A 24,121-nucleotide genomic window follows, 5' to 3' on the forward strand; every position below is an offset into this window, starting at 1 on the left:
CTAATTAGTTTTAATGTGTACCAAACAGAGGAGGAGAGATTGTTTATTTGCGCCTTAAAAGTAAGTTTGCAGTTGAATATAACTCCCAGATTCCTTAAGTTGTCCACCGGCAATGGGCATCTGCCGAGGCAGTCCGGCCACCATAAGTTTGACCAGATATTAGGTTCGGCCGCCAGTAGCAGAACCTCTGATTTATCGCCATTAAGTTTTAAGCAGTTAGCCTGCATCCAGTGACTAACCTGGTCCATGCAGAGTCTGAATCTATCCGCGGTCTCAGTAGTGTTGTTGGAGATTGCTACCACTATTTGGGTGTCATCAGCGTAGTATAGAGGGACGAACCCACAGTTTCTGATGATATTAGCTAGAGGGGCAGCATATATATTAAATAGGGAGGGGCTCAGGGAAGATCCCTGTGGACCCCCCACAGCAGACTGAAGGACCTAGATGCAAATTCCCCAAGCTGAACCGAGAAGGATCTGTCTTCCATGAAAGAGGCCAGCAAGGCAGTTGCAGATGTATGTAGGCCTATGTCTTTCAGCCGGGCTAGGAGAATATCGTGATTAACAGTGTCGAAGGCCGCCAACAGATCTAACAGAATGAGGGCGGCCTTCCCCCCTGCATCCAGTATGCTCCTAATTTCCTCGGCTGCCATCACCAAGGCAGTTTCAGTCCTATGTTCCTCTCTGAACCCATATTGGGAATCATCTAGGACATGAGTATCCCTGACAAACCCCGCAAGTTGTAAATTAAACAGTTTTTCAAGGATTTTATCAGGGAATGGGATTCTTGAAATTGGCCTAAAGTTAGCTGGTATGGAAGGGTCAAGGTTAGGCTTCTTAAGGAGAGGAAGAACCGAGGCCGCCTTCCAGGCTTTAGGGAAACAACTGGACTGTATTATATTGGCGAGGAGCGGCTGGAGTTGGGAGCTAAGCAGCTCTGGGAACAAGTGTAAGACTTTGGGGGGGCAAGGGTCCATAGGGCCCCCCGACTTAGTTGACATAACCAAATCAATGATCTGTTCAACCGAAGGAACTGAAAACTTGAATTTAGATTTTGGGGGGCTAGAGTCTAAGGGCTTGCCTGACTAGTTTGACTAGGTTGACTGATTCCCCTTGCATGTGGGTCGGGGTGCAGAGGAGAGAAGGAATCATAGATGAGTCTCACCTTATCAGTGAAAAACTGTCCTAATTCATTACACAGATCTGTGCTACCTGTAACCCGTTTGGCCGCGGGCTCTGTGAGTTTCTTTACCGTGGCGAACAATTCTTTGTTCGAATCTTTAGCCTCGTCAATTTCTTTACGAAAAAAGCAGATTTTTCTCCCACTATCAATTTTTTATAAGTGGCTAAAGTTTTACAATAGTATTCTTTTTCCCTCGCCTCATAGTTGGCCCTCCATCTCCTTTCCGCCCGCCTGCAAGTCTGATTTTGCAGTCTTAATTTCTCTGAGAACCATGGCTCAGAGCGTTTGCTCCTTTTATGTTTTTTGATTTTAATAGGAGCAACTGCGAGAACTGCTGACTTAATCCAGTCCTCTACTTGATGTGTGGCTACGTCAGTCTTTATCTAAGCCTGAAATAGTACTGCCAAGCTGTGCATGTAGTTCAGCAATATCAATCTTGTCCCAGTCCTGGTATGGGTAATTTACCCCCCCCCCCCCCCCCCCCCGAGGTGCCCTGACCGTTTTTTTGTGGTCCACAGTTAAGGAAAAGTGCACTATTTTGTGATTGGACCAAGGGACCGGCATCACTTCCCCGATTTTGATGTTTGCATTCGAGGTGAAAAACCCGTCCAGGGTATGACCAGCAGAATGGGTACCTTGTTGTACTAGTTGGGGCATACCACAGCTGGTCATGGTCTCTATGAAAGGTGACGTGTTGCTATTTTTCCAGGTGGATATTGAAATCCCCCAGAATCGTGAAGTCAGCCCCGGGTAAGGTAGACTCTAGAGCGGGGCTCAACAGTTGTGACAAAGGGGTATTAGCCTTTGGAGGCCTGTACAGCAGAAGGCCAGTGAAAGTATAGTTATTGGTAATACGGATTTTAAAAGGCAGGGTTTCACATTCAGAGGAGTTCAAACCCTCCAAGCCCTGCACCGCCTCTTTACTGATAATGGCTATCCCTCCTCCCCGCTTACCAATTCTGTCCGCGCGAAGGAGCGAATAGCCCGCCGGCACTGCTAACGCTAGGTCAATATCCGAGGATCTATCTGCCCATGTTTCTGTTATAAATAGCAGATCTAGATCGTAAGTGTCAATCATGGTTGCTACTTCCGTGTTATGTTTCACAAGGGACCTAGCATTCACAAGAGCTGCCTTTGTCTGTTTACTTGCCGGGAGACCCTGCTGCTGACAGTGATGAGCTGCTGTACTACAAAGCGTGTAGCAGAACTGTAGTGGACAGCTAGTACAGTGTTTGACTTCATCCCCAGGATAGAGGGATGCACAGGTTGGCTTAGTCCGTAGTTCCTTCAGTTGTGAACTGTTGTAAACCTTCCTGGTCGTGCTATATTTAAATCGCGCAGGGGTTATGGCCCTAGGCCCGGACCAGGCGCGGACGGGCGCAGACGGACGCAGACGGGCTTGCCTTTGGCGCCCGTCAAGAGGATCTTTGACTTTGGACATGGCTGGAACATCAGAGCATATCCTTGGTGGTTCAACACCTGGCAGGTTCCCTGAACTCCATGGCAGACTAACTCAGCTACCGGTGCATGATGGATCACGAATGACGTCTTCACTCAGAGGCGGTGCAAGGTCTCTTTCGGCAGTTGGGAGAGCCTTGGTCAGAACTGTTCACCACCAAAGAGAACGTGCAATGTCAGCAGTCCTGCCAAGGCGGAAATCGCTCTGAGACGCTTTTCGTCGAGTGGAATTGTGTCCTTCTGTATGCCTTTCCACATGTACCACTTCTGCCCAGAATGCTGAAGAAGATCAAGCGCTACCGGGCCCAAGTTATTCTTGTGGCTCCGGACTGGGTACGTAGAGTCTGGTTTCCCGAGCTCTTGAGCATGGCCATCGATCCTCCGATCAGACTGCCTCTTCGGGAGGATCTTCTGTCGCAGCAGCCGGGGATGGTACTCCACCCGAACCTGTCCAGCCTCCACCTCCTTGCGTGGAGATTGAGCAGCGACAGTTCACAGCTTTTGACCTTCTGCCCGAAGTCTGTAATGTCATCTAGGCAGCCAGGCGTCCTTATACTAAAATGGTATATGCCTGTAGGTGGAACAATTTTGTGGCATGATTCACAGCAAAGTCTGTGGATTCCCTTTCTGCCCCACTTTCAGAGGTTCTCCTCTTCATTCTATCTTTGGCACAGCGGGGCTCTGCTCGGGGCACTCTTAAAGGCTACCTTTCAGCCATCTCTGCCTTTCTGTGCTTTCCTGATCAGCCTTCTCTTTTCAAGTCTCCCTTTTTAAATAGATTCCTTAAGGGCATTACTCACCTCTTTCCTCCTCCTCCTTTTGTAATGCCCCAATGGGACTTGAGTCTTGTTCTTACTTTCCTTGTGTGCCCCCTTCGGGCCATTACATAATTGTCCTGTTCGTCTTCCTACATTGAAGACTGTCTTCCTGCTTGCTATCACATCTGCTCGAGGGTGAGTGTGCTTCAGGCTCTTTCTTCCAAGCCTCATTTTCTTGCAGTTCATCCTGACAAAGTGGTCCTTTGGTCTAGGCCCTCTTTTCTGCCAGAAGTGGTTACCTCTTTCCACATGAGTCAGACCATCACATTGCCCACCTTCTTCCCGCCTCCGCACCATTCCAAAGAGGAGGAGGGACTCGCTGTCCTGTCTTGACTGCACTATGGATTTCCGGGTGAACGATCAACTCTTCGTGGGTTATGTGGGTGACCAGAAAGGTCGGGCCGTGCACAAACGTACCATCTCTCGATGGGTTGATCTATGCATCAAAATCTGCTGTTCTTTGGCGAAAAAGGAACTTCCCATAGGACTGCGCGCCGACTCTACCAGGGCGAGAGCAGCCGCTGCTTTGGGACGTGGAATTCCATTGATTGCCATCTGCCAGGCAGCTACGTGGGCATCCGTACATACATTCACCAAACAATATTGCCTGGATAGGCAAGTTCGAAGAGACAGCTTTTTGGACGTTCTGTTCTCCAGGACTTTCTGGTGTGAACTTAGTTCGCAGACCCACCTCCGGGGTTGGCATTGCTGGGGTATTTATTCTAAGGTAAGGAATCTATAACTAATGGTCTCTGTCAGATGAACAAGTTACGTACCTTCGTTAACGATGTTTTTGTAAGGGACATACATTAGTTATAGATTCCTTACCGCCCCACCCAATCCTCTCCGTTCTGTGAGCTGACTTCCAGGAATAGGGACTCCCTTTCAATGCCCTAGTTTTGTGCCACAGTGGTCAGTGTCTTGCATGGATCTGCGCTTCTGGCGTGGAAAGTCGTGTCAGAACTGACGTCGGTGTGCAGGGAGCCGTCTAAGTAGACACCACGTCGTCTCGGCGACCACGAAGACAGATATGAAGTTTGACGCCACCTACTGACGTGTAGGGGTACTGCTACTGAAGAGAAATTCTCCTGACGCATGTGGGTAATTCTAATTCAAGGAATCTATAACTAATGTATGTCTCATACAGATACATTGTTACCGAAGGTAAGTAACTTGTTCATTGGCAGCATTAAAAATGGTCAAAGTCAATTCTAAATCCTCCTCACTAATGATTGCTGTCATCTTTAGATCTCAGTTGCATGACTCGATAGTTGCTGAAAGCATTGAAAAGTTGTCACAAATATAGGTCGTGCATATATTACAAATAATTACTTGAGGATAATTTGAATTATTTTATTGTGGGTGTTTATGTAATGCAAATTGTGGCCCGCAGGGCAGCAGAGCCTTGTACATGGTAACCAGATAATATCAGCCGCCTATCCTGCTAGTGGCTGTTTAAAATTAAATTTATGAGAATGTAAGAAAAAGCTTTCTACATCCTTGCGTGACTGGGAGAATATCAGCTACTACAGACTGATTGCTGATTAAAGCAATATTTCAGCTAGATCCTTCTCTAGCTACAGTTCTGTCGAAGGTAATACAGTTTGTCTCTTGATTGTTGCTAAGCCTTTTACTATACTGTCACTTTCCTTTTCTGCAAACCATTCTGTAGTTGGGACTGTTCAATGATTGCATACCCACCCATCCTCTTGAGGCTTTTTTCCACATTGTCATGAACACCATATGCTATTAGTGCATTTAAAGCTTCGATTCATATATAATCACAAGTTTACCTTTAATGAGGCATTTGGAAGTAGTAGAAAATCGCCAAGCTAGATTCTGGAAGTGGAAGCTCCAAGCCGGCCAGGAGCAATACAATGACGGATAGCATCTTCACCCTACATAAAAATACATAACACATCTCTCTTCCTTAATAGAAAAGATACAACCTATTACATTTAATAACTCTACAGTATAAATAAAATAAATGCACCAACTAACCAACTCAAATTAATTAAAGACATAAGCTTCAAGATTTTAGGGCCTGGTTCTGTAGGGCACTAGGTTCCCTTTTTTCCAACTTCGTCTGTTCAAAATCATCATCGTTCCTTCCTTCCTTCCACCTCACTGTACATTGCAACTTTCCTGGTATTCCACCATTTACCATCGGACAGTCTGACAGTATTCCCCCTCACCTCAACTACCTCTTTCGGTGAAGATAACTTTGAACTCCCCTTTCTTGTAGGATGGTCTACACTCACTCTGACCAACATCCCCTTGGTAAATTCCCTCTTTCTTTCCTTATCCTTTCATTGAGTCTTTGTCTGTCCCTGGTTTGATAACCATCCACCCTCTCTCTCAGTTCCTCATAATCAACCAGATATGGACCGGATCTGGCCATCCAGGCTGGAACTGCCACTATATGCAGCACTCTTCCCTTTAGGAGACAAAACGATGTCACCCCGTTGCTTTATGTGGCGTGACCCGGTAATTCCACATCATTTCGTACACCGGATTCTTCCAACTAAGGTTGCTGGCTATGGCTAACTGAACACTTTCCTCCAACACTCATTTGAAGCGCTCAATTATACCAACCCTCTGGGATGGTATACATGAGTCTTGCAATGCTTGATTCCCCATTTCACCAGAAAAATGCTGAATTCCTCCGATACAAACTGCGGTCCATTGTCCGTCAACAACTCAGCAGGAAAACCCTCCTGCTGGAAAATGTACTCACAAACCGCTATCACATTCTTTTTCTTTACCTCCCTTCCAAACACCACTTCAGCCCACTTTCAGAAATAGTCCTTATTGATTTTTACTATGGCATATTTCTCACTTATTCCCAAACCTTCAAAAGGCACACAGATGTCCATAGCCAACCTTTCCCATGGACATCTGGGTATGGTTACTGGACTTACTGATGTTTCCTGGACCATGTGTGACTAATCGCTGCAAGCACAGGGAATGCAATCATGTAATCCTCTCTCCACTTGCATATCCATCCCTGACTCCCAGATATCAACATGTGCTCTTCTCCTCAATGCTGTCATGCCCCAATGACCTTCATGGAGTAGATTTTAAACTCCCTCTCTCAAACCCACCAGTCTCATTTCTTTTCACAATGCCATTTACTACGGATAACTCTTCCCGCACATTTTTGAACAGCAACAATTCCTCATCACCTTTTTATCTTGTCACATTGGGCAGACCTTTCATGAGTTTTACCAATGCTGGATCCCCTAGTACTTTCCAATCCTCTTCCGTTATGGCTTCCCCAAATTCTAAAATTTCTGCCACCATCGATTCCTCATCATCCTCTTTCTCATTAACGTTCAACGACAAGCTTGATAAACAATCCACATTTATATTCTTCACCACAGTACATGTTTTAACAAAAACACATATTCCTGAAGTTGGTATAACCATTTCGCAATATTGAGCATGGCTTTTCCTGCACCAGATATGGTGAACAAAATACACTAATGGTTTGTGGTCTGTTCGCAACTTTGATTCTAATCCCCAAACAAAAATATGAAAATGTTGTACCCCCAAAAAACAGGCAAGGGTTTTCCTCTCGATTGTTGAGTATGTGCTCTCTGTTCCTTTCAAAGGGCATTATGCAAAAGCAACTGCTCTTTCTTTCCCGTTATGTACCTGCATAAGTACAGCCCCAAGACCACAGTTGCTGACATCTTTTATAATAATAGTTCTGTGCTTTGGGGCGAATGGCTTGAGGGTAACTGCATTTTCTAAAGACTCCTTCACTATTTCTAACGCACCTTGTCAATCTTCAGTCCAGCAGAATTTAACTCCCTTCTTTATGACCTACCTCAAAGTTTACCTTGTCTGTGAAATGGTGTACAAATTTGGCATAATATTCCGCCATTCCCAGCAAGGATCTTAACTTGCCCTTGTCTTGGGGCACAGCAGCTTTTTCAATAGCTTCAACTAATTTTAGTTTGTGTTTTACTCCTTTGTACGTAAGTCCTCCTCTGTGCAAAAGTTGCACCTGTTTAGACCTATGGTAGGTCCAGCCTTCTCCAATCTTTGAAAAAACTTCTTTCAAAATGTCATCATGCTGGCTCACCTTATCACCCCAAACCAACACGTCGTCCTGGAGCACCAATACATTCAACATGTCCTTCAGTATTCCTTGCATGACCCTTTGAAAGACAGCGGAAGCAGAGTCCAGTCCAAAGGGTGTATGGATGAACTGAAACGCCCCCTCCGGTGTTATAAACGATATCAAATGCCTTGAACCTTTCTCCAACCGCAATTGGTGATATGCATTGGATTGGTCCTAAGTAATGAAATATCTTTCCCCCTTTACACTGGCTAACATCTCATTTATTTTACGTAGTGTATGTCGATCAATCCAATTGCAACAATTTAGATCTCCAAGATCAACACACATTCCAATTTTTTCCTTTAGGCTGCCTCGTAATTACAATTGGACTTAACCATTATGAAGACTCAATGGTTTCAATTACCTTTTCCTTGCATAGTCTTTGTTACTCATATTGCAGTAGACCTCTTAAATCCAGAGGAATACTTCTTACTTTATGCACTTTGGGCACTACCCCCTCTTTCAACACTGTGCGGTGCTCAAACGCAGCTACACATTCCTAACCCTTGTTCAAGCAAGTTAGGAAACATGTTGACTCAATCATTAGATGTTTGCATTGTTAGCAAAACATATTTGGGATGATTGGGATCAATTATCGTTCCTAACACTCTTTTCTCCCTCCATCCCAGCAAACACCTCCCCTTCTCTACTACATATACCTTCCCCTTTGCTTTCCTGTTGATAAATTATAATTCAGCTTCAAAATATCCTAAAACAGGAATGTTCTCTCCACAGTACCCTTTGGGTTGACATCAGCAGGATTTAACTTCTTTGCTTCCCCGTACTTCAAAGTATTTTTGTCAATCAACGTGAATGGAAAATATGTGTCAGCCCACATCTGCACTTCTCTCCCATTCATATTAACAATGCATTTAGGAGTACGATAAACACACATGTTCCCTTCATGCTCCACTGCATCTACAACAAGAACTTTTAACACCGTCATCATCAAACTCCTCAGAGTCTTCTGATATATGCCTTTCAGCAAATCTATTTACCAGGTTCACTCTTCTTGAATTTCGATGTTTGACTGTCTACACACTCTTGAAAAATGTCCCACTCTCTTGCTTTTGAAACATATATACAGCAGGACAATTACTAAATTGTGCTGTGTACCTACAACTCCCACACCTGAATCCTGACTTAACCTTGATGCTTACTTGAGGTTAGAAATAATTCTCTACTGTGGGTCTTTCTAAAGCTTTCTTAATGGCACACACCTCGCATACTTTTTCTGCACCAATATAACCTCCAACGTTCCCACCCAATTCCTTTGCATACAATGATGTGTTTTTAATACGTTTGGCTATCGCTAGCATTTACTCCACGGTGGGATCCCTGAAACCTACAACTTCTCTTGGATTCTAGAATTATTTGTTCTATTAATTATTTGATCCCGTATGATCTCATTTCTGATATCTTTAAATTTGCCAGTGATAGCAAGTCTCCTCAGAGCAGCCACATATAGATCGATTATTTCACCATGCCCTTGAACACAGGAAAAAGAATGGTGTCATTTCACTACAATGCTTACCCTTTCTCCGTATTTCTTCTCTAAACCTTTCAGCGCATTATCATACACGTCTTCTTCATTATCAGACTCCTCATTCATATTTCTACCCTCAACTGGCAATGTCTTCAACACTTTCCTACCTTCCACCTCCAAGTTGTTTAAAATCACTAACTTTCTCTTCGCCACATTATCATCCCCACCAGTAGCTTCCAAATATGTAATAAATGCCTATTTCCATTCTCATCCCATGCAAGGGTGACCTGGGATCTCCATAAATGCCGAGGTGCATATATATTATACCAATACATTTTATGCTGTGGTTTTGTTCAGACAAACCAATCTTACTAATAAATTAACTGGTGCATGACAATGGTTTGCCTGTCATCGGGAATGACAAGCTGAGTACCACAACCACATCTTTCTCATCAGCTAATATTCCGGTCTGTCTCAATGCAGCACAACATAGGGTGTGGTGTTTCCCCAAAATGCCCTCTTGGTCCCATAAATAGGGGTGCCTATCGCTGAATATTCTTGCTGATAGGCAAATCTCCAAACTCTCACCCGTGACTAAGTACGCAAAATACTTTATTTCTCGCCAGGTGTTCCTGTCACGGAAGTACACACACACTTGACCAGCAGACGTGCCAGTCATCGCACTTCCAAAGACTTCTGATTCAGCACTTCGCTGGATAATGCCCTCTCCGCACCAGTGCCGGCTGCAACTCAACTACCTGGTTGCACTCCAAGATGGCACTCAGTTCACGGTTGCTGAGACACAGCTTGCAACGTCACTCTGTCGAGCCGTCGCAGGGAATCTCCAGGTCGGAATGACACAGCGTCCCACCCTCTCACCGTGTCCCGATCACTCTTGGACCGCGAAGGTGTCTTCTTCACAAGGTCCCCGCAAGGTTTAGTGATGATGAGACAGGATGTTGTTGAGGTGATGGTGGGCATGATAACAGTTCGGGGTAAAGCACTCCAGACAATTTCCATTGTTTCACGCAATCACCTTCCTCACATGCTGAAACTCCTACTTTCAAATCCATACACCGGGTGACTAACGGGACGTAGCGCCTTCTAAATTTCAAACATGGAGAAACTTGCCTGCACCGGCTCTTCTCGTTGATGGTTTCCACGTCAGCTGGTTTCCTCTGCAAGTTATCAAACAGTAGTGCGGAATGACTAAAAACTATCCGAGGTCCTCTCCAAGCCATCACAGCCTCACTTGTGACTTTTCCTCTGGCATACCATCCTCGTCGCCAATGTTGGAAGTAGACACCCCAGAAATGTATAGATAACTTCTTAATTGAGATAACAGGATTGGCCCCTGGTCAGCCCCTGATTCCCAGTCAACTGCCTACTCCACAGCTTCCAGAATCTCCAAGCTAGATTCTGGAAGTGGAAGCATCCAGCAAACCAGGAACAATACAATGACAGATAGCATCACCACCTTACATTAAAACATGACAGAGGCCACTTCCCAAGACAAGTGATGTGGTAACAAGATTCTTAACCTGAAGTTTGAGATTACTCTGCATTTGAAATATAATCAGTACAGTATATGTTTTATCATTTGATTAGCGCTTTGAGGTAGTCCCGCTCCAAAATTTGCTGTGTGAAATGCATAGGTCTGTGACTTGAGCCCGAATTTGAAGTATTGTATGGTAAGTGACAAAATAAAAGTCAGTGTACCTGTGCCTGGTTGCACCTTGCATCTGGTTTAATTTCATATTTTACTTCTTTTTTACAGTTACTGCACAGAAGAAAAGCAAACCTTTGCTAAGCCCTTCATGCTTGAGAATCATATCAGTCTAATGCATGGTATCAAAAATCCAGATGTCACAGACATGTCAAACCTAGAGCCTGGAAAGAAGACTTCAGAAAAAAAGCCAGTTGAAGTAACAATTTAATTAATAATATCTGTTCTTGTGTACCCAAATATTGATTTTGCATTAACTTAGAGTGATCTCATACATATTTCTTATTTTTATTAATCTGGTAATGGGGGGCGTACTCCTGCCTCCTGTTTTTATGTTATTCCATTTTAAAGTGGGAGAACACAGACACATGTGAGGAGTGGCATTGAACGCTGGATGTCTTGATTCACAAAGCTTTTTATTTGGGAGGTTGTAGCTTTAACCCTGATGTCTGATTGCCCTATTCCTGATTTTTTTTTTTTTATGAGTAAGACGCTAGCAGGAAATAGCTTTGAGAATTGAGCCCTAAATAGTTTGGAATTTTCCACTCATCATTCTTCTACAGGGTTTCATTAAGTAAGCATTAATGTGCTTCCTGAAGATATAAAAATATGTGCCTGCAGAACATAGTATTATTTTATGATTATGCTGCATACTATCACCATTTTCACTAGTCAGTCAGCAATATTCTCGATAGGTTTTTCAGAGGTGTAGGAGGGTGCTCTAGAACTCCAGTCACGTCGCTAAGCTAGCGCCCCGACGCCAGCTGGACCCTCTGGAACCGCATACAGACTCTGTCACATGTGCTTTCCTCGACGGCTCCTTCCCCTCCTGTTCCTTGTGCCAGTCGATGACTAGCCCATCATCATACCCAACTCCAAGCCGACGTTGCCAGTGACGTCCAGGCCCTACCACTAGATAGTCATTTCTCCTTAAAGGGGAGATGAGGAGGAAGGGTTTGGTCCCATGGAGGAGAGGAACCTGATCTTTTGAAAAATGATACGAGGAATTGGGTGGCACTAGCGGGTTGGGCACTTACCCAGACTTTTGCGTGCTTTCCCTTCTGGGCCTTGTTTCGAAGGGAGGCGTATCCGTTGCTTTTGTGATGCGCAAGGCAGCGGAGTTCCTTGACCTACAACTGTTGGCAGTCGAGATCAAGACCATCGTCTAGACTGAGATGCTTCACCTAGGAGCGGGTTCAGCTGAGCCCTTACTTCACTTCAGTGAGGCCCTCATGGTCATTCTCCTGGGAGCCTGGGCTAAACCTTGCACAGTGGCTCATGTGCACCACATAATTGCCAGACTAGTGTGTGCTTCAGATTGTGCAGAAGGTGTACAACTCTACCTTTGGTGGAAACCTGTCCGCCTTTGCTCCCAATCCAAGAACAGCCAATGGAACACCCTCTCCCCTTGTTCCATCAGAAAGTGCAGGCTGTTTTGGCCAAAGGAGCCATTAAGAGGGTGCCTACACCAGAAGTAGGCTTTAGTTATTATTCACTCTACTTACTGGAACCAAAAAAAGGATGGAGGACTACGTCCTATCCTAGATCTGTGATCTCTCAACACCTTTCTGCAGAAAGAGAAATTCAAAATGCTCACCTTGGTTCAGCTCCTGTCTGCCCTGGAGGCTGTATAATGGCGTTGGATTTGCAGAACGCTTATTTTCACATCTCTTTCTTGCGTGCCCAAAGGTATTACCTGTGGTTCACAGTTGGCCTAGATAATTTTCAGTTTGCTGCAATTTCCTTTGGCATTACCAGCGCTCCTTGGGTGTTTACAAAAGTGATGGCAGTTCATTTTCAGACGTTGGAGGGGTTCCAGTCTGCCATTACCTCAACAGCTGACTCGCCCCAGGCAGTTGTCACCCACCTCCAGACTTCAGTGAACCTTTTGCACTCGCTGGGGTTCACTGTCCGCATGCTAAAGTCACATCTGACTCCTTTCCTGATGCTCCCTTTTATTAGATCCATTCTAGATACAGAGCAGTTCCGCTCTTAACCTCGTGAGCGGAGAGGCCAGGATATTCGTGTTATGATCCTGATGTGTCCACCTCAATCCTTGATTTTTGTGAGATTGACTTTGAGGCTGCTGGGTCTGAAGGCATCCTGCTGGTATAGCACGCCTGATGTCACATACAGGGTCTGCAGTGGGATCTAAAATCCCTGTGGGTGCAGGGCCAAGGAAACCTCTCCGACTTGATCCAGATTTTGAAGGAGACTGTAAAAGACCTACAGTGGCGGTTGACAACCCTTGATTGGTTCAGTGGGAGTCCCCTCTCTCTTCCTAGCCCAGAGCTGACAGTGGTGGCTTATGCATAACTTCTGGGTTGAGGTTGGCCATATGGGAGAGGTGGGGATCAGAGGACTCTGGTCTCCTGCAGAATCTCAGCTTCATATCAATCTGCTGGAGCTGAGAGCGATCCACTTGGCATTCAAAGCCTTCCTTCCATCTGTCGAAGGAGGCTGGTTCAGATGTACACAAACAGCACTGTTGTGGTATTGCAACAAACAGGGCGAGATGTGATCATGGAACCTGTGGCAGGAGGCTCTTCATTTCTGGACTTGGCTGTAGCGCCAGGACATTTTCCTAGTGGTAAAGCACCTGATCGGTTACTTAAATGCCAGGGCGGACCAACTGAGCCTTGGGGCCATTCAGACCTTGCAGAGCCTCAATGACAAAATCATCTGGAGTTGGCGTGAGATCTCTTCCAGGAATAGGGAGAACCTTGGCTTGATCTGTTTGCCACATCCGAGAACCCGCAATGTCAGCACTTCTGAGGTTTGGAGTTTTCAAAGTGGCTCTCTCTCTGAGACGCATTCCTTTTAGAATGGAACTCTGGACTCCTGTATGCCTTTCCACCTATACAGGTCTTTCCCCAAGTTCTTAAGAAGGTTAGTAAAAACTCACTTACCATCCAATACCCCTACCCACCACTGAACCTTAAAAATCACCTTTACCAGCAATTACCCTTACCCACCCCTAAATCTTTAAAACACCCTTACCTTAATTCCTAATATATATGTATATGTATGTGTATATATACATATATCGTCGCTCCTCCTGCATCTACTCAGGCACTCTCACACGGGTGCTGTCTTGCGGGGGGTGCTCCCGCCAATATTACGCTTCTCGTCTCCTTCGTCTTCAAAAAAGGACACAGCACTCACTGGGGAGAGTCTCAGATTTTATTAGGACTCTCAAATGCACCAGACTCGTTTCGGCATTCGCCTTCCCCGGTGGTACGAGGGCACGCCAGAAACGGCCATATTTATTTAACACCATGACCACATTTCCTGTTGATCGTGAACATAAACAAAGGACAAATGTATGTTTGTTAAGTGGGGCGCCATCTTGGAACATTAGTGCATAACAGAAGTATATACATAAAATGACATATATACACAATGCCTCGATAGTCTAATATACTGTCAATAAATCCATAGTTCATTATACTATATAAAATATCCTTGGTATCAATATCCAACGACCATCACGCCCTGTATGGGCATTTTGCTTCTGCACATTACTTTCATTACGCGCTCCCCCGAATTATCACGCCCTGAATGGGCAAATTATACATACATATCGTCCACAATTCCACAAAGTACCAACCCAAACAAACAAAATAAATACAATTAAAGTGAAGTAAACTTCAATAAACTTAAATAAATTACTGCCATCTATATACTATCAACAATCAATACTTTACATAATACATCAGAATCTTAAGAGTAAGGTGCAGATCTCTTCTTATTTACAATGTGCCGGACATATAGCCATACGTCTTCCTACACGTATCTGGGACTTACTACGATTACAACCAAAACATTATCTTGACCATCTATACAGTATATACATATTCACATATCCACAGTTGCTACAAACCCAGCTATACAGATAACCATCCATTAGAATAAAGAGCCCTTTATCCAAGATGTACTGCCATTTCCTCATTACTATTCAGTCCCCCGGGGGATTTAGTACACAGATCAATTATGTACCGGGACTCTAGTCTTCTTAGTGTCATCATCCTATCCCCTCCTCCTAAACTACCTGGGATATGGTCTATGGCAAAAAAGGTTACCAGGTCACTTTTACTTCTATGATGTTTCTCAAAGTGCCTGGCCACTGGGTATGCTATATCACATTTATTAATAGCACGTAGATGCTCTAAAATGCGGATTTTAGTCTGATGTATTGTGCTACCGATATGCCTTAGTCCACAGGGACAGGTTAAACAGTATACAGTATATGGGGTGCTACAGGTCCGAAACTTCCTAATCCATCTGGTTGATTCTTCCACTTTGTACGACAAGATCTTATTACTATTTTTGCAGGCTTTGCACCTCCCACATGGACAAAAGCCATGGGGTGCTTCACCAAACGGTTTGGGTACCGATCGTACATAATGGCTACTCGTAAGTGTGTCCCTTAGGGCTCTCGCTTGCCTAAAGGTCACCATAGGACGTGTCGGTAGATCCATCCCAATTATGGGTTCCGTCCGTAATAAATTCCAGTTTTTTCTAAGGACAGTTCTTAACATCCCTGCTCCACTGCAATAAGTAGTTATCCTTCTGAATGGATTTTCCTTACCAGAACCTGATTGTTGTTTAAGAAGTTCTACCCTGGGTTTTTCTTGCACCCTACAAAGAGAATCACTCAAACATTTGTTGTCATGGCCTCTAGTTTTGAATCTAGTGATACTCGCTCATGCGTGAATATTGAAATCCTCTTCGGTGGTGCAGTTTCTCTTAATCCTGAGTAATTCCCCACTTAATAAACATACATTTGTCCTTTGTTTATGTTCACGTTCACGACAAACAGGAAATGTGGTCACGGTGTTAATTAAATATGGCCGTTTCTGGGGTGCACTCGTACCACTGAGGAAGGCGAATGCCGAAACGCGTCTGGTGCGTTTGAGAGTCCTAATAAAATCTGAGACTCTCCCCCGTGAGTGCTGTGTCCTTTTTTGAAGACGAAGGAGACAAGAAGCGTAATATATACATATATATGTATAATATACATAAATGGAAGTTTCACTTACCTGATCTATACTTGCAATTTCGTTGTGTATCCATGCGTTGTAAAGGGATGTGCGTAGTTCAAAATCAAATACTACATTTACTTATAAAAGCAAGTGTTTGACTGAACACTGATTTATTGTTTGCAATGTTTGCACTTTGAGTCACCTGTATATCACACCCATTAAAAAAGTTAAAACACACTTTCCGACTCTAACCACTAGGAATCAAGCTGCAAAACTATTGTTACAGGTAAGTAACTAGTTTCTTTTGGTCTGCACAAAAACAATTTTTATTACAGCATTAGACCCCTCATTTGCTAATGCTTGTTTGCATCTCATGTAAATCAAGCTAGACTGCTACATTATTTAAAGGACAGCTGCATATGAACTTATTTTGTCTCCCCTCTTTTCCTGAGTGCCAGTGCACAGGTAAGATCTATGTTCTAGACATATGAACTGTAGATCACATGCTTTGCATACTCCTATCTAGTGTTGGGTCCGGATGTTTGCAAGTTGTTTTACTTCGAAGACGTCTTTCCAGCCACGAGGTAAGGTAACTCCTCCTTTCGGTGATAGTGCGCATGGGCATTGACTCCATTGTTAGATTGTTTTTTTCTGCTATCTGGTTCGGTCGTTTAGTGCTGCGCTCTGCTACAAAACCGTTTCTTCTGGTTCCCCTTGGTGCACAATCCACTATACCCGCATTGGTATTGTTTCCAACCCGTATCCTACTTCTCCGCGTATCATATCCGTTAAGGAAAACCTCTATTTAGATCGAAGATCTTCGGGAAGGCCGGTGGAGGTAGAGTCCGACGACGGAGCGGACATCCACAGTCAAGACGTTGAGGAACTCGTCGAGAAGGTAGGGGACGACGACGAAGCATATGGGGCCATGGAAGATAGCTCGGAGGAAGAGCTATGCCCCGTTCGTACTCTTACTAAGGCTCAGGTCACGGGATCGCCACGCGGCCTTACCCAAGACCTTACACCTCGATCCACGGCCCCGCCTTCCGGCCCGGCTACGGACACCTCAGCGGAGCCGCCATTACTGAAATCGAAACCGAAACTGAAACCCTAGGTATCGATAAAAGCAAAGATGGCCGACACGCCATCGAAACCGAAGACGTCTGCTCCGGTACCGTCGTCTTCGGGGGCCTCCAAACCGATGCAAGCTGGCGACCAGGCAACGGTGCCGAAGGTGGTTAAGGAGCTAAGCTCGAAGAAGTCCGTCGAGCCGGTGTCGACCAAGGTAGCCAAGCCGACGTCCAAGAAGGCTATCGAGCCTACATCGGGACAATCTGTCGCGCCGAACACCAAGGGGCCCGTTGACGCGAAGTCGGTGAAGGGCGCCGACCCAAAGTCTGGGGTCGTTACTCCTAAAGGGAAACCCGTCGATCCGAAGCCGTCGGCATCGACGTCTGCAGCGGTGGTCGGTGATCGTGGCGCACCAGTCAAGGGTGCTCCTGCGCCTCGGACGGACAAGCACAAGTCATCCACGCTCGGGTCTTCCCCTGGGGGCGGACCAAGAACATCGGTCGGATCGACGAAGCCGTCCGCTTCCTTTACGAAGCAGGTCTCAAACTCCCTCAAGTGCCTTAAAGACAAGGCTTTGGCGTCGGAACCGAAGACTCCTTCCGCACCGAAGCCAGCAGACACGCCGAAGACCACATCGGCACCGCTCCTCTACACGTTGCCGCCTAAGGTGGCGCCGAAGGCCTTTGCACCGCGGTCGGTGCTCAAGGACACTGTGTCGACGTCCACTCACCCGGCTGGGACTGGGGGTCTTCGACACCCTTTGGTTGAAGAACGGTCGGAGCATTTCATCGATGCCGACACCGGGAAACTCACGCTATACAAGAGGAAGATTACTTCACAACCTTTGCAGTCGTTTACCATTCCTCTGAAACGTAAGAAGCCTGCAGCAGAAACACCGGTCCTGGTGGAGCAGATTCTTCCTCAGCATAGGAGGAGTGCAACACCTTCACCCACATACTCTGATGGGGATGGAGGGGAGCAAAATGAGGAGTACAATTTTCCTGCTCATAAAGACCCTGATGAGCAACAGGACTCGTGGATGGACTCTGGTGATCAAGGGGACCAGCAAACGGTCCAGGATCCTCAGGTTTATAACGTGAAGCCGTCTCCCACTGAGGACTCTGCGGCATTTATTGCCTTAATTGAACGGGCAGCTACCAACCATAAGGTGGAGATGCATGCTGACCCCGTAGAGGTGGACTTCCTTTTTGACACTTTCTCTACTGCTGAAAAAACTGTCAAGACTCTCCCAATGTTGAAAGGGGTCTTTAAGCATGCGGCAGACATTATTAAAGAACCCACAAGATCTCGGGTTGTAAACCCACGCATTGAGAAGAAATACAGACCGGCACCTGGCGACCCCACTTACATACGGGGCCAGTTGCCTTTGGACTCTTTGGTGGTCTCTAATGCCCGCAAGAGGGCAAACTCCCAGACAACGGGTGAAGCTCCTCCCCCAGACAAAGAGTCAAAAGTGCTGGAGGCATCTGGGAAACGGGTAGCAGCTCAGGCGGCCAACATATGGCGCATCTCAAACACGCAAGCTCTGTTGGCCAGATACGATAGGGCGCACTACAACACCCTAGAGCAGCTATTACAACACCTCCCAGACCAGTTTAAAGAGGGAGCTGAAATGCTTATCCAGAAGGGGAAGCTCATCTCCAACACTGCTATAAAGTGTGCGCTAGATGTTGCGGACACGGCAGCGAGAGCGATCAACACTAGTGTGATGCTGAGACGTCAGGCATGGCTCCGCATCTCGGGATTCAAGCCAGAGATACAAACTACTATCCTCAACCAACCCGTTAATCCAGACAGGTTGTTTGGCCCAGACAATTTAGAGGGAACACTTTTCGTCGCTCAGGCAATCGAGGTGTTAACAGAGGGCACATGTCGCAGCAGACGCCATTCAATAAAAGTGGTGCGCAATCCTCCTACAGCAAGCAGGGCAGAGGTGGATACAGAGGAAACAGTGCCAAGGGTAGAGGCAGAGGCAACAACAGTTCCCGTTCCTCTGCCGCCAACAAACAGTGACTCCCTGTCACCGCCCCCCGACCATCCAACATCTGTCGGGGGAAGACTCCAACAGTTCCTGCCCGTCTGGAAGTCCATCACCACAGACAGGTGGGTCAGGAAACTTATCCAGTTCGGCTATTGTTTAGAACTGACATACACCCCACCACCCATGCCCCCAAAACACCGTCCTATGTCAGCAGAGCACTTGCACTTATTGCAGCAGGAGGTTCTGGTGATGCTGCAAAAAGGCGCAATAGAGATCGTGCCAGTGGAGGAAGAAGGCACAGGGGTTTATTCCCTGTACTTCTTAATCCCAAAAAAGGACGGCTCACTCAGACCGATTCTAGACCTACGCCCCTTGAACCAGTACATTCTTTCAGAACACTTCCACATGTTGACACTGCAGCAGGTTCTTCCCTTGTTACAACAGGGAGACTTCCTCGCAACCTTGGACCTCAAGGATGCTCACTTTCACATACCACTCCACCCCTCCCACAGAAAGTACCTCAGGTTTACCATCCAAAACAGGCATTACCAGTTCAAGGTACTCCCCTTCGGAGTGACCACTGCTCCCAGAGTGTTCACAAAATGTCTGGCGACAGTGGCGGCACACCTCCGGAGACAGAGTATACATGTCTACCCTTATCTGGACGACTGGCTCATGCAGGCAAAGTCAGCCCAGCAGTGCGCCGCAGACATGTCCCACACCATTCACCTCCTTCACAGTCTAGGATTTACACTGAACTACCCGAAGTCACACCTTCAGCCAGCCCATGTGCGGCAGTATTTAGGCGCGACGATCAATACTCTGGCTGCCACAGCTCAGCCAAACCCAGCGAGGATCGACAACATCCAGGCGCTGATCCAAAGGTTCAGACCGCAACACTCACTCCCAGCAAGAGTGTTCATGCAGTTGATAGGCATGATGGCCTCCTGCATCTTCATAGTCCCGCACTCGAGACTCCATATGCGTCCGCTCCAAGAATGCTTAGCGCATCAGTGGACTCAGGCTCAAGGACAGCTAAACGACCTAGTGTTGGTGACGGGTCGGGCATACAGCTCTCTGCATTGGTGGAATCCACACAACCTTTGCAAGGGCCGACCGTTCCAGGAGCCTGTCCCACAGATTACACTAACAACGGACGCATCTCTCCAGGGATGGGGAGCTCATGTGCTCCACTATACGTTGCAGGGACTATGGACAACGCAACAAAGGAAGATGCACATCAACTACTTGGAGCTGATGGCAATCTTCATGGCACTCAAGTCCTTCAAAGTACATCTGTGCAACAAGGTCGTGTTGATCCGGACGGACAACATGACAGCCATGTACTACATTCAAAAGCAGGGAGGTACGCACTCTCCACAGTTGTCTCATCTGGCTCAGAGCATGTGGAAGTGGGCCATTCAGAGGAACATCTTCCTCATGGCGGAACACCTCCCGGGCACGGACAATCAGATGGCGGATCTGCTCAGCCACCAGATGCACGAGTGGGAGTTACATCCCTCAGTACTCCGCCCGTACTTCCAGCAGTGGAGTCATCCAGAGATAGACCTGTTTGCCACGGAGGAAAACGCAAAATGCCAAAGCTTTGCCGCCAGGTTCCCTCACCCACTATCGCAGGGCAATGCGATATGGATGAACTGGTCCGGCAGATTTGCGTACCCTTTTCCCCCAGCGCCTCTCATTCCGCTGGTGGCAAGAAAGCTAAAGCAACACTCGCTGACGCTCCTCCTAGTTGCTCCAACGTGGGCGCGACAACCGTGGTACACCACGTTCCTCGAACTCTCCGTGGTACCGCATCAAAGACTGCACCTCACACCCCGGCTCCTAACGCAGAACCGTGGCGACATTCAGCACCCGGATCCGCAGCAGCTCAATCTGGCGATCTGGCTCCTGAGGTCTTGGAGTTTGGCTACCTTGATTAGCCCCCTGAATGCATGGACATCATCCGGGAGGCAAGGAAGCCCACTACCAGAGCTTGCTATGCAGCATAATGGAAGCGGTTTGTCATCTACTGTACCGAGCACGCTATCAACCCGCTCGATGCATCCATTCCTAACATCATCTGCTATCTGTTGCATCTTTACAAATGCAATCTAGCATACGCTTCCATTCGGATACACTTATCCGCCATAGCGGCTTATCTCCAAAACAGGCAGCATCTCTCTGTCTTCAGGGTGCCTGCCATTAAAGCATTCCTGGAAGGGCTGAAGCGGGTCATCCCTCCCAGGACCCCGCCAGCTCCTGTGTGGAATCTCAATGTGGTGCTCACCAGATTGATGGGTCCCCCATTTGAACCTCTGCATTCATGTGAGCTTCAGTTCCTCACATGGAAAGTGGCTTTTCTCAAAGCCATAACGTCTCTAAGACGTGTTAGTGAGCTACAGGCGCTCACCATTCAAGAGCCATTTATACAAATTCATTCAAACAGGGTGGTGCTGCGCACTAACCCCAAATTTCTCCCTAAGGTGGTGTCGCAGTTTCATGTCAATCAAACAATCGCAACCTGCATTCTTTCCCAACCCAGAAACGGTAGCAGAAAGGATGCTCCATACGCTTGATGTCAAAAGAGCGCTTATGTACTACATTGACAGAACACAACCTTTTAGAAAGACACAGCAACTCTTTGTTGCCTTCGCAGCCCAGCATAAAGGCAACCCCATTTCCAAAGCAGGAATAGCCAGGTGGATCGTTAAGTGTATTCAGATTTGCTATCAGAAGGCTAAGCGCACCTTAACGGTCCCCCCCAGAGCACACTCCACACGCAAGCTGGGGGCCTCCATGGCATTCCTGGGTAACATTCCTTTGGAAGACATTTGTAGGGCAGCCACATGGTCTACACCACATACGTTTACCAAACATTACTGTGTAGATGTGCATTCCAAACAGCAGGCAGCTGTAGGATAGGCTGTTCTTAAAACACTTTTTCAGACTTCTGCAGCTGGCACGGGCGGCCGCCGTTAATGGAGGGACTGCTATGTATTCTATGCTACAGATATGAATTTAGCAGCCCACATGCCTCGAACTGAATATGCTACTTACCAGTATGCATCTGTTCTTGGCATGTAGGGCTGCTAACATTCATATCGCCCGCCCTCCTCCCCGGCGCCCGTAGCGGCTGCAGACTTTTCTTGCATTTAATCTCTAGCATGGCCATCACTTTCACTGTTCAACTCCATCTTTGCCACAATGGCTAAAAACAATCTGGGGATGGAGTCGATGCCCATGCGCACTGTAGTCCAGGGGAGGAGCCACCTATCTCGTGATACTTCGAAGACTCTTCCAGGACAACAATGTGCAATCATCCGGACCCAACACTAGGCCGCGATCTATGCTACAGATATGAATGTTAGCAGCCCTACATGCCAAGATGCATACTGGTAAGTAGCATATTCACTCCTGTCCAAAAGTCCCATAGAACCTGTGCCGTTACAACAGCAAGGAACAGACGTGTAGTCCCTGTACTTTCTCATCCCCAAAACGGACGGCTCCTGGTGACCTATTCTAGACCTCAGAGACCTAAACCTCTACCTACTTTCAGAGCATGTCCACGTGGTGACACTTCAACATGTGCTCCCACTTCTACAGCAGGGCGATTTTATGTCTACTCAAGACTTAAGACACATATTTCCACATTCCAATTCGTCCCACATATCGCAAATACCTCAGATTCAAGATAGCGGGTCTTCATTACCAATTCAAAGTACTACCGTTTGGATTCACCACTGCTCCCAGGGTATTTACCAAATGTCTGGCAGTAGTCGCAGCACATCCATGTCTTCCCATAGGATGTATGACGTTATAACGCATACTATTACTCCGCATACCATTACAACGCGACTTTTACTCCGCATACCGTTACAACACATAGCGCCTTGGGGCGCTGGATAGTGGTAAGTATAATTTTCTATTCCAACACCAGTCCCCGTGGACACTAGGGAAGGTGTTGGATAGAAAATTAAACTTATTCCCTATCCTACAGCGCCCCCCAGCGCAATGCGTTGTAATGGTATGCGGAGTAAAAGTCGCGTTGTAATGGTAGTGCGGAGTAAAAAATGCGTTGTAACAGGTGTATACCCTTCCCATACCTGGACAACTGCCTCAACAAAGCCAGCACTTACCAAATGTGTCTCCATCACACTCAAACTACTATTCACTTACTTCACCAACTAGGGTTCACAGTAAATGTTTTGAAGTCTCATCTACAGCCTTATCTGGAAGCCACAATAGACGCTCAGAAAGCTCTAGCCTTTCACAAGACAGCCAGGATTCACAGTATTCAGTCCCTTCTCACTCAATTTCAGTCCAACCAATCATTACCAGCAAAAGTATTCCTGCAACTGCTAGGGATGATGGTGTCTTGCATTATAATTGTTCCCCATGCAAGACTTCCCATGCACCCCCTTCAAGAATTCTTAGCATGTCAGTGGAACCAGACGCGGCGTCAGTTGACTGATCTAGTGTTGGCAGACGGATGCACCTATCGTGCTCTGCAGTGATAAGACCCCCAAAATGTATCAATAGGGCGGCCCCTTCTCAACCCTGTTACACAGACAGTGCTAACAGCAGACGCATCATTCACTGGTTGGGGCGCTCACCTACAAAGTCACACAATCCAAGGATTAGGGAGACTAAAGTTCAACAGCCTCCATATAAATCATCTAAAGCAACTAGAGGTGTTTCTAATGCTCAAAGCCTTTCAAACTCACCTAATAGGCAAAACTGTCCTAGTCCACACAAACATGACAACTATGTACTGTATACAAAAACAGGGCGGGGACACACTACTCTCTCCAACTGTCACACCTAGCACAAGCCATTTGGAAATGCACCCCAAAATGTATCTCCTAGACGAACATCTTCCAGGAGTAAACAATCAAATTGCAGACCTTCTCAACAGACAGATACAGCAAATCCAAGAGTGGGAACTTCATCCCCAGATTCTTCTTCCCTACTTTCAGAAATGGGGAGTTCCTCACATAGACCTGTTCGCCAGAGCTCAAAACGCAAAATGCTCATGGTTCCCCTCCAGGTTTCCACACCCTATCTCCAAAGGCATTACCCTATGGATGAACTGGTCAAGGATATTTGCCTACGCGTTCCCGCCTCTTTCACTCATTCCGCTGGTAGTTCGGAAGCTCAGACAATCATCCCTCAAACTCATTCTTATTGCTCCCACATGGGCACGTCAACCTTGGTTCACCACCCTGCTATTGCTCTCAGTAGTTCCACACCAAAAGTTAAAT

At 46.5% G+C, this 24,121-nt stretch overlaps 1 protein-coding gene across 6 annotated transcripts in view; it reads left to right on the top strand.

Moving 5' to 3' along the window:
• Nucleotides 1–24,121, top strand: part of ZNF592 (zinc finger protein 592) — a 424,279-nt gene that overhangs the window by 395,404 nt on the left and 4,754 nt on the right. For 5 of the 6 annotated variants that reach the window (XM_078684936.1, XM_078684940.1, XM_078684941.1 and 2 more), the window contains one exon: nucleotides 10,851–10,998. In XM_078684936.1, coding sequence (XP_078541062.1) covers nucleotides 10,851–10,998 — 148 coding nt within the window. The remainder of the gene's footprint in view (nucleotides 1–10,850; nucleotides 10,999–24,121) is intronic. The other variant, XM_078684942.1, reaches the window with a different exon arrangement.

This window comes from Lissotriton helveticus, chromosome 3_2 (genome assembly GCF_964261635.1).
Source record: "Lissotriton helveticus chromosome 3_2, aLisHel1.1, whole genome shotgun sequence".
Classification (NCBI taxonomy): domain Eukaryota; kingdom Metazoa; phylum Chordata; class Amphibia; order Caudata; family Salamandridae; genus Lissotriton; species Lissotriton helveticus.